Genomic DNA, 12,455 nt, shown 5'->3' on the forward strand with positions numbered 1-12,455 from the left:
GTGAATCAGTATATGAATCAGAATATGCACGCACCACTTTTCCATTTTGTATTTTTTCAAAAGAAAATCCGATTTCACTTCACCAATTTGGACTATTTTGTGTATGTCCATGACATAAAATTAAAATAAAAATCCATTCAAATTACAGATTGTAATGCAACAAAACAGGAAAAATGGCAAGGGGGCTGAATACTTTTGCAAAGCACTATAACTATAAATAGAAATCTATTTTACTGATTACACAATTTAGAGTCTAAAATGGCATGGACAGCTATGCATCTTGCCTCTTCTAAGAATTGTAGATTATTCTAATAATGTACATGTTTTTCCTTGTAAAACAATTATATGTACATGTTCCAGAATCAGTTACAAAACTCAAAGTAGTTAGTATACATATGTGTAAAAAGCACCATCAATAAATTACATGTATAGCCTTTGTTTTATAGTACGTTTGTCTTTAAGAGTGCCATAGTAGAAGAAATACTATTATACAAAATAGCAGGCATTAAAGATTCAATAGAGTTTCATAAGTGTTCATGCTGATGCAAGCACACAACTGATTCACTCGCTCCATGGCGGAAATGGCTAGACATCTCTTTGAAATGTAGATTAGAGCTCTTCAAAACGATCTGAACCATGCCCAATCAAGACTATTTCTATGTCATGTTCATTATTGTATAATAATGAACATGACATAATACATATACTATAGCCATTAACAGGAAAATATCCAGTTTCTACATTCAAGAAACAAAAATGAAGTAAAATGAAGGACTGACGCTAGATTTCTGATCATGGCAATATTTCTGCTTAATTAGGCCGTTTCACAATTCAAACAGGTCAGTCTTGTTTGAATAAAAAAAGTGCCTTTCTATGACTGGATTCCCTCCCCATCAATGTCTAGATTCTAGAATGTCACATTTGCATGCAAGGTTTGTGGTCTGTTGGATTCACAATTTCTTGTAGTTAAGCAACGACTCTATCATCTAATTGTCACCATGAATCTGCCTTGGACAATCAAACATGCACAATATGGCCTGTATTATGTTGGTAAATTAAGCTAACACCCTGCTTGTATTACAACCCCGCACCCTGCCTCGGTGCAAATAGGCTTTACAGTAATTTCACCTTTGTTTACAATATCAATACACTTAAAGGTTTTAAGCATATACTGGCAAATAATTGCATCAAATTGATTTTAAAGATGTTCCCTACATACAGTGCCTTCAGGAAGTATTCATAGCCCTTGACGTATTCCACATTTTGTTACAGCCCGAATTCAAAATGGATTTAATCGATTTTCATTCTCACCCATCTACACACAATAACCCATAATGACAAAGTTAATTTTGGAGGGAGGGAATGTTTGCACATTTATTGATAATTAAATTCCAAAATATCTCATTCACATAAGTATTCACACCCCTGAGTCAATACATGTTAGAAACACCTGTGGCAGCGATTACAGCTGCGAGTCTTTCTGGGTTAGACTCTGAGAGCTTGGATTGTACAATATTTGCACATTTATTATTTTCATAATTCTTCAAACTCTGTAAAATTGGTTGTTGATCATTGTTAGACAACCATTTTCAAGTCTTTCCATAGATTTTAAAGCAGATTTAAGTCAAAACTGTAACTCGCCCACTCAGGAACATTCACTGTGTTCTTGATAAGCAACTCGTGTCGATTTGGCCTTGTTTTAGGTTATTGTCCTCCCAGTGTCTGGTGGAAAGCAGACTGCAACAGGTTTTCAGGTTTAGCCTGTACTTAGTTCCATTCAGTTTATTTTTTTAACCTGAAAAACTCCCCAGTCCTTGACGATTACAAGCATACCCATAACATGATGCAGCCACCACTATGCTTGAAAATATGGCTACTCAGTAATGTATTGTATTGTATTGTATTTGTATTTCTCAAAAAGTGCATATTACTTTAGTGCCTTATTGCAAACAGGATACATGTTTTGGAATATTTTTTTTCCTCTTTTTCACTCTGTCAATTATGTTAATATTGTGGATGAACTACAATGACGTTGATCCTCAGTTTCTCCTATCACAGTCATTAAACTCTGTAACTGTTTTAACGTCACCATTGGCCTCATGGTGAAATCCCTGAGCGGTTTCCTTCCTCTCCGGCAACTGAGTTAGGAAGGATGCCTGTATCTTTATAGTGACTGGGTGAATTGATACATACCATCCAAAGTATAATTAAAAACTTCACCATGCTCAAAGGGATATTCAATGTCTACATTTTTTGTTTGACCTAAACTCAGCAAAAAAAGAAATGTCCCTTTATCAGGACCCTGTCGTTCAAAGATAATTCGTAAAAATCAAAATAACTTCACAGATCTTCATTGTAAAGGGTTTACCATGCTTGTTCAATGAACCATAAATAATTAATGAACATGCACCTGTGGAACGGTCGTTAAGGTACTAACAGCTTACAGACGGTAGGCAATTAAGGTCACAGTTATGAAAACTGATGACACTAAAGAGGCCTTTTGACTGACTCTGAAAAACACATCTGCGTGAACGTGCCTTAGGCATGCTGCAAGGAGGCATGAGGACTGCAAATGTGGTCAGGGCAATAAATTGCTATGTCCGTACTGTGAGACGCCTAAGACGGCGCTACAGGGAGACGGGATGGACAGCTGATTGTCCTCGCAGTGGCAGACCACGTGTAACAACCCCTGCACAGGATCAGTACATCCGAACATCACACCTGCGGGACAGGTACAGTATGGCAACAACAACTGCCCGAGTCACACCAAGAATGCACAATCCCTCCATCAGTGCTCAGACTATCCGCAATAGGCTGAGAGAGGCTGGACTCAGGGCTTAAAGGCCTGTTGTAAGGCAGGTCCTCACCAGACATTACCGGCAACAACGTTGACTATGGGCACAAACCCACTGTTGCTGGACCAGACGACTGGCAAAAAGTGCTCTTCACTGACGAGTCGCGGTTTTGTCTCACCAGGGGTGATGGTCGGATTCACGTTTATTGTCAAAGGAATGAGCGTTATGCCAAGACCTGTACTCTGGAGCGGGATCAATTTGGAGGTGGGGGTCCGTCATGGTCTGGGGCAGTGTGTCACAGCATCATTGGACTGAGCTTGTTGTCATTGCAGGAAATCTCAACGCTGTGCATTACAGGGAAGACATCCTCCTCCCTCATGTGGTACCCTTCCTACAGGCTCATCCTGACATGACCCTCCAGCATGACAATGCCACCAGCCATACTGCTCGTTCTGTACGTGATTTCCTGCAAGACAGGAATGTCAGAGCCCGGATCTCCATCGCATTGAGCACATCGGATCCTGTTAGATCAGAGGGTTAGGGCTAGGGCCATTCCCCCCAGAAATGTCTGGGAACTTGCAGGTGCCTTGGTGGAAGAGTGGGATAACATCTCATAGCAAGAACTGGCAAATCTGGTGCAGTCCATGAGGAGGAGATGCACTGCAGTACTTAATGCAGCTGCTGGCCACACCAGATACTGACTGTTACTTTTGATTTTGATCCCCCTTTGTTCATGGACACATTATTCCATTTCTGTTTGTCACATGTCTGTGGAACTTGTTCAGTTTATGTCTCAGTTGTTGAATCTTGTTATGTTCATACAAATATTTACACATGTTAAGTTTGCTGAAAATAAATGCAGTTGACAGCATCTTTTTATGCTGAGTTTATATACCTATAGGTGCCCTTTGCGAGACATTGGGAAACCTCTGTGGTCTTTGTGGCTGAATCTGCGTTTAAAATTCACTGCTCGACTGAGGGACCTTACAGATAATTCATTTTATGTGTGGGTTACAGAGATGATGTAGACATTCAAAAATAATTTCTTACTGCACACTGAGTCCATGCAACTTACTATGTGACTTGTTAAGCAAATGTTAACTCCTGAACATATTGAGGCTTGCCATAATAAAGGGATTGAATACTTATTGACTCAAGATACTTCAGCTTATCATTTGAATATATTTGTAAACATTTCAAAAAACTTAATACCACTTTGACATTATGGGGTGTTGTGTGTCTGTAGGCCAGTGACAAATATATATAAATGTAATCTTAAATTCAGGCCGTAACACAACAACATTTAGAAAAAGTCAATAGGTGTGAATACCTTCTGAAGGCACTGTATCTCTACCATCATCATAGGGTCTCAATCTGTGCATTGTAGTCTACAAAATAAGGCAAACAGTTGAGACTAGAATCTCACTTTCTATCCTATAAACACATGTATTTGTTAACCATAAACGTATTATTGGCATTACAATGACATAGGCCTGAAATGTGTACGGGGCATTCTATTAGAATAATCTATAACATCCTGCATGATAAAAAAAGATGAATTCGGCCATGTCCGCCCAAAGTCCCCACATGACTTTGAGATGCAGCATTGTCATTAACTCTGATGGCACAGCTGTGACAAAACAAATGTTTCTTTCACAAGCCTGGGAACCACTGAAAATGCCTGCAGCGTTGTTAATTCCTCTGGAAATCGTATCACTCAAAACGAAATATTATGGGAGTTGAAAAACGATTGTTTGACGTATGATTCATGCACATTAGGCCCCTCTCTGCAGGAAGTAGAGGCTTCATATGAATATATCAGGCTGGCTAAATGAGTACCAGGTATCTTATATCCTGATGCCTCGTCACCTTACCCCTATACATATCTACCTTTATGACGTCCGTATCCCTGCACATTGTAAATATGGTACTGGAACTGACTGACACCGTATATATTATGCTTGCTTACTTTCTCATGTTCTTATTATCTCTTGTGTGTTTTTGTTCTACCTTGTGTCATTTTTAACATTACATTGTTATTGATTACTGCATTGTTGGGTTTAGAGCTGGCAAGAGAGGCATTTGACTGTACAGTACTTGTGCATATGACATTGAAAACCAATGCTATAATGAAGGTGAGAGACTGAATAATCTAATAGCAATTGCCTTGCCGGCGCAATGCCACTTTGTCCAAGCGACTCCTTAACTCGGTCTTTAACAGTATCCCACGACGAAGGATGCTAGCCTAATGTAAGAGGAAGTCATCACCAGTGGTGGAAAAAGTACTACATTTTCATACTTGAGTAAAAGATATGTTAACAGAAAATGACTCAAGTAAAAGTGAGTCACCCAGTAAGATACTACTTGAGTAAAAGTCTAAAATTATTTGATTTTAAATATACTTAAGTATCGAAAGTAAATGGAATTGCTAAAATATATTTAAGTATTAAAAGTTAAAGTATAAATAATTTCAAATTCCTTATATTAAGCAAACCAGATGGGACAGTTTTTATTAGTTTTTATTATTGATGGATAGCCAGGGGCACACTCCACCACTCGGACATAGTTTACAAACAAAGCATTTGTGTTTAGTGAGTCTGCCAGATCAAAGGCAGTAGGTGTGACCAGGGATGTTCTCTTGATGAGTGCATGAATTTAACCACTTTCCTGTCAAAATGTAACGATTACTTTTGGGTGTCAGGGAAAATGTATGGAGTAAAAAGTATATTATTTTCTTTAGGAATGTAGTGAAGTAAAAGTTGGTAAAAATATAACAAGTAATGTACAGATACCCAAAAAAAACTACTTAATTAGTACTTTAAACTATTTACTTAAGTACTTTACACCACTGGCCATCACAAAGTCTTACTGAGTCCAACAAAAATCTTTGACCTCTGTCATTGTGTCATTTCAAACCAGATTCTTACAATGAGTATAAACCACTTGGACTAAGTTCTCTGTTTCTATGGAAAAACCAGCTGCACTACATAAAGTGACCAGCACAGGAGAGAGTAGGACAATTGCTGCATCAAAAAAGCATCTGCAAGTTAGCCTGTGATGGCTGAGTTCTGAAGAATGATTCATTAAATGATATCTAGGAGAATTGGATGTGATCAAAGTATTGCGAGAGTCCGTGGAAGTTGTCCTTATGGCCCGTATATGCATCTAGAATCCACTTGAATGTCAGCACAAACATGGGACCTTGCTGAATATGACTAAAGGATTGGGTGGGTGTGGGTGGGAGGTATGCTGAAACTGCACTTCACTATCAATTGTGGGTCAAAATATTATTAATTGGAGTCTGGGGTTTACCCTTTGCCAGGAGGTAGGCCTATGACCTGTATGTGTGCTGAGGGTGTTGTGTTCAGAGGTTCAGACACTCATCAGTTTAGAAACATATAGCCTATGTTGCACATGGATGTGTAACTTACACCTCAGACTGAAGTGCCCCACTTGTGTCTCTGAATGACTAGCGTTCTGTGTGGCGCGACTGGTAAAATGCTTTAGGAAGGCAGTCACATGTGCTAACAGGGCAGAGGGTCCTTGGTTCGAGCATCACTGTGAGACAATCCATAAAAGTGGTACTCGCTAGGCAAGCAGTGTGATGTCCTTTATGCCCGCATGTGCAATTCCATGGCCTTACTACTTAAGACAAACATTGACTGAATATATAGGCTGCTACAGAACAATTGTCATACACAAACAGCAATAGTCATAGTCATATGCTGCTAAGCCTGCTATGTAACAGTCTGTTGTCAAAACGGCCTAGTTTTAATGACATAAGTGATACGATGTTGAATCACTTGTGTCAATAATTAAATATTCAGATGTTACAACAAACTATGCAGTGAGCCTTCCTTGTCAACACGTGTTCCATAAGGTTTTCCCGGGATTAACGTTGGATGTTAGGGTAGACTGTAGCAACTGAAATAGCCTATGAACCTGAATTTGAGGCATGTCATTATCATTACTGCCTATTGTCAGAACAACATTGGAATGCACATCTGGTTCAGAAATGCATAGCAGCCAGCTAGCTACGACCACAGATACTACTGATATATATTCAATATTCAACAATGGCCACTGTAGTTGACTATAGACTTAGTCTTGAACTTATGATCAATATTGTATCTCACTCTACCCCCAACCCCCTCCCCTCTTCAGTACTGGTTCCCCCTTCAATTACAGTACATCTACATGATTGAAACTGACATTTTAAGAGGCATTACAAAGAAAACGACACTGATGATGCCTGACTGCCTATTTGCCAAGTTACCAACGTATTTTCATTACTAGCAATATTCATGAACCATTACAAATATTCACAAATTGCCCGTCATTGTACTTCTATGGTTTACCATTAAAAAATAGAGACATTGTTTAAACTAAATTACATTAAAGTACAGATGTGATCAATAAAAACGAATCTTTAGGATCCAAAACAGTTTCAAATAAGAAGTACGCATATGTCCATATAGGCCTACATGATTAATCCAATGATGGCAATGAAAAGTACATGAGAATAAGAACCACTGGTATAATCATGAAGGGATTGTTTTACAATCCATGGTGAAAGAACAAAAAATAACAGTCTGATAACAAATAATTAATTTGGCTAGTGGAGGAATATTAATGGTGGCCTCCACAGAGATTTCATGTTTAGGCTAAAGTGACACAAGCCTTTGCCATTGTTTCTTTCACACGAATGTGGCTTTTTAAAAAACTTAAAACCATTGGAGAGCACATTCACTTGTCAGAGGAGAAGTAAAATGCTCATAAAGGCGCTATTGATGAGGCACTTGTGCAACGGCATGCCAGTCTCTCTCGGAAATGCAAGAATGAGACCGACGTCAGGATTCAGTCAAAAGCACATATATAAACTGAAATTATGCCGAAATTATCAATTATCAATAGACTACCATGAAAAGACAATAAATAGTCACCGTCATTCAGCAGGCGTTTAATAATCACTGTAGGCTAATTGAGAAACGTTTTGGCTCTGGATATATTGCATACATGCAAGTTTTTCTGAAACTATTAAACGTCAGATTAGACGTATGACAGTCACGTCTCTATAAAGCAAACACCACATATGGAAAGGATTGTAACTTACCGTTAGCTGCGGTAATCAGACATGCAAAAATAAGCAGGGTATGCTTAAATTTCCCCATCGCAGTCATGTTCGTTGTTATTCCACGCAGCCCCCGGTTTCTTGGGTTTTGTTCAACGATCACAAAAATACATAGAGATCCAGCTTTGGCAAGAAGATGTGACGCCTATGGTGCAGGGATTCGCCTATATTAGCTCTCATATCATCAAGAAATGCTACTGCAGAGATACGAGATTGACGAGCAGAGACCCAAATAGGTTTCCTTGATCCAAGGATAGCAAGAATGTGTACTGTGGGCTACTACGAGATTGCAAGAGAGGGAAGAGTAGAGGGAGCCTGTATCCAACAAAAAGAGTTGGACTCAACCATCATATACAGCCTGGTCTCATAGAGTAGACGTAATACAGTAAATGTAAATCCGAGATACTCAAATGAGTATTATGTTACATTTGGTATGGTTACATAAGACAGAAGGCTGCTTAAGGCAAAAACTAAAGTAGGATGGTCGGTCAGGGTGGACATGTAGGCGTGAGACGTGAATGTCTAGCAACCTAAAGGTTGTGTGTTAAATATCATCACGGACATCTTTTGCTTTTGAGCTAATTAGCTACTTTACAACTACTTACAATTTTTTTTACAACTACCTAGCATGTTATCTAACCCTCCCCCTAACCCTTTAACTTAATGACTAACCTTAAGCCTAACCTTAACCCCTAGCTAATTTTATTGTTAGCCACCTAGCTAACGTTTGCCACACAAATTGGAGTTCGTAACATATCATACATTTTGAAAATTCGTAACATAGTGTATGGATTGCAATTGATAACATATTTTACGAAAAGGGTGATGGACATACACAAATTATTACATACCACACAAAAATGTCATACTCATTGGAGTGTCTCAGAATTATATTTACTGTGTTACATCTACTCCTGAGTCCAGGTTGCCAAATATGATACAAGGGAATTTAGAATCAATCTGAGTGTCTGTACTGCAATCTGAGTGCATGTACTTTGAGACTGGTAGCATACCACCACTCTGAAGAAGCACCTACACAGGTGCAAATGCATCAAATTCAGTGAAACGCATGTTAACACTGTAATATCACCTACTTGAGCAAGAGATTAATGATTGACAGACAAGATGACCAAGAGAAGGAACATGTGAACATGTTTTAAATTGATATTTTCTATGTTTCTGCTTTACACGAACCCTACACGAATTAAACCAATTTCACAAGATCACACCTGTATGCTGCTTCACCCGTTATAAAATCAAATCAAATGAATATGCAAGTGATTGTTGCATGGAGCCTTTGTTGATTGGTGTAGCCCAGTATGTAAGCAGAGTGGGAACACCACTGCTTTATAATCAGAAATGTAACACTGCATTCTTATCATCACTCTCCAACTAGCACCAATGCTCTGTTCCCTCCATTTTGGTCGGAAGCCTACAAAGACATACATAGACATTACGATGTGGTTAACGAAATATGTTTCACAATTGCACTTTGTTTTCAGAAGGTGTGGATGACTCCTGCATAAGGCTGAAATTCCCTTAAGATGAATGTCTACTTGCATCTATTTGATTATAAAGTAACCTAAATGATCTGGTTTGCTGTATTGGGAGAAAAAATGTATAATTTTTTAGGGACTGGTAACTAATGGAAGAAAGCTTGTCATCAAATCTTTCAAAACATCAAATTCTAATTCACTGTATAAAACATATAGGATAGAACACAATATGTATTCAGTTGTGCACATGTTCATTAAGCCTACATACAACTAAAATTATTCAGTCATTGCCAAAATAGAAAGTCTAAAATGGTAAGTCCAGCTGTTTTCTGTTAACTGCGTCATGTATATTGGACAGCAACACACTAAAGTAAAACGTGTGACTCTGCTGCCATCTAGTGAAAATAAATACATGGCCAGTATACTGAATGTGCCGAAGTTTAAAGACAAATAATATAGTTTTCACTCCAATAAAGATTTACAATTACAAACGATCAAGGGCCTACACAAACAAGAGTTTTGGTGAGGTTTAGAAATACATTTTTAGAGGAGAGAATGAAAATGTCATTAAACAAACACGAATAAACAGGTAGATCTATTGTCTATTCAGAATGTGGCATTCCTCTCTCCCTCTTGACAGTAATTGGCTGAAAGGACTGAATTAGAGATCAATGTGGGTGGGGAGATTTTCTGTGGCTCTACACTAATTTGAATGACAAAATTCACTGAGCTGAAAATTAGAACTGATTAACAGTGAAATTGATATTCCTGTATAATCTGCAAGGTCTAAGTATGCCATCGTGCATATTTAATTGAGGAATTAATGAATTGGCCATTCAGTGAACCACGATTGAGTGATGAGTAAATCATGCCAGAGATTTGAACGCTTGCTAAAGCCTATGCTTTAATTCAGTGGGTTAACAAAGTACACTGAACAAAAATATCAAATAAAGTGTTGGTCCCATGTTTCATGAGCTAAAATAAAAAATCACAGAAATGTTAGATTACGCACAAAAAAGCTTATTTCTCTCAAATGTTGTGCACAAATGTGTTTACATCTGCGTTGGTAAGAATTGCTCTTTTGCCAAGATATTTGATTCACCTGGCAGGTGTGGCATATCAAGAAGCTGATTAAACAACATGATCATTACTTAGGTGCACCTTGTGCTGGGGGCAATAAAAGACCACTCTAAAATGTGCAGTTTTGTCACACAACACAATACCACAAGTTTTGAGGGAGCGTGCAATTAACATGCTGACTGCAGGAATGTCCACCAGAGCTGTTGCCAGAGAATTGAATGTTAATTTCTCTACCATAAGCCTTCTCCTACTTTGTTTAGGAGAATTTGGCAGTACCTCCAACCAGTCTCACAACTGCAGACCACATGTATGGCGTTGTGTGGGCGAGCGGTTTGCTGATGTCATTGCATTTTTTAAGGTATCTGTGATCAACCGATGCATATCTGTATTCCCAGTCATGTGAAATCCATAGATTAGGGCATAATGAATGTATTTAAATGGACTGATTTCCTTATATGAAATGTAACTCGGTAAAATCAATGAAATTGTTGCATGTTGTGTTTTAATATTTTTGTTCAGTATATAATGGCAGGAGAAAGGGATTCAGCTCCAGTTGGTCACATTAGCGATCGTGTTGTCTTGCCAACAGTGTTTGCAATTCTGTAAACTACCTTTAAATATTGCAAGCCAAAATTCTACCTATTGCAACCTACTAATGACAAGCATTTTTGGTAATGAAAGTAGGCATACTCTGTAAAGAAATACCACCACCGTTAATCACTCACTCCACCCACAGCTTACAGGTAAGCAGTTCAGTGAGGGGTTATTTTCAATAGTGCATCCATGCAAACCTCTTCTGATAACTACCACATATCCTGAAGAAAACGAATAAGTATTTTAATGGAATAAACAATCAACCAAATCCTTTCAAACCCTATATCCTCTACCCTGTTATCCTGTATGTTTATCTTATAACTGTGGTAACACTGTAATTAATACAGTAATATCATTGTTACATACAGTACCAATCAAATGTTTGGACACACCTACTCATTCAAGGATTTTTCTTTTATTTTTACTTTTTTCTTTCCTTCTTAATGTGTTTGAGCCAATCAGTTGTGTTGTGATAAGGTAGGGGTGGAATACAGAAGATAGCCATATTTGGCAAAAAAAAGTTAATTAAGAAGTTAACTGCTCCTCAGATTGCAGCCCAAATAAATGCTTCTACGAGTTGAAGTAACAGACACATCTGAACGTCAACTGTTCAGAGGAGACTGCGTGAATGAGTCCTTCATGGTTGAATTGCTGCAAAGAAACCGCTACTAAAAGGACATTATTCCTTGCTACCATTTCGAAACAACCTGCAACTCTTTGTTAAGTGTTGCAGTAAAAAAAACATGTTTTACCTTTATTTAACTTGGCAAGTCATTTAAGAACAAATTCTTATTTTCAATGATGGCCTAGGAACAGTGTGTTAACTGCCTTGTTCAGGGGCAGAACGACAGCTTTTTACCTTGCCAGCTCGGGGATTTGATATTGCAACCTTTCGGGTAATGGTCCAATGCTCTAACCACTAGGCAACCCCATTTCAGCCGCTGTAGTAGCTGATGTGTATAGTTTTGAGTCATCCACATACATAGACACACTGACCTTACTCAAAGCCAGTGGCATGTAATTTGTAAAGATTGAAAAAAGCAAGGGGCCTAAACAGCTAACCTGGGGAATTCCTGCTTCTACCTGGAATATGTTTGAGAGGCTTCCATTTAAAGAACACACTCTGTGTTCTGTAAGACAAGCAACTCTTTATTCACATTATACAGGGGGTGTAAAGCAATAACACACAAGTCTTTCCAGCAGCAGACTATAATCGATAACGTCAAAAGCTGCACTGAAGTCTTACAAGACAGCACCCACAATAATTTTTAGCATCAATTTCTCTCAGACAATCATCAGTCATTTATGTAAGTGCTGTGCTTGTTGAATGTCCTTCTCTATAAGCGTGCTGAAAGTCTG

General features: G+C 38.3%; 1 protein-coding gene across 1 annotated transcript in view; it reads right to left on the reverse strand.

The window, feature by feature from the left end:
* LOC135512133 (CUB and sushi domain-containing protein 1-like) overlaps positions 1-8,172 on the reverse strand; it is a 502,291-nt gene extending 494,119 nt beyond the window's left edge. Inside the window, exon 1 of the mRNA XM_064933828.1 lies at positions 7,909-8,172. Within this exon, the coding sequence (XP_064789900.1) occupies positions 7,909-7,975 (67 nt within the window). The 5' untranslated portion in view covers positions 7,976-8,172. The remainder of the gene's footprint in view (positions 1-7,908) is intronic.
* Between the last annotated feature and the right edge of the window lie 4,283 nt (positions 8,173-12,455).

Source organism: Oncorhynchus masou, chromosome 24, assembly GCF_036934945.1.
Source record: "Oncorhynchus masou masou isolate Uvic2021 chromosome 24, UVic_Omas_1.1, whole genome shotgun sequence".
Lineage (NCBI taxonomy): Eukaryota > Metazoa > Chordata > Actinopteri > Salmoniformes > Salmonidae > Oncorhynchus > Oncorhynchus masou.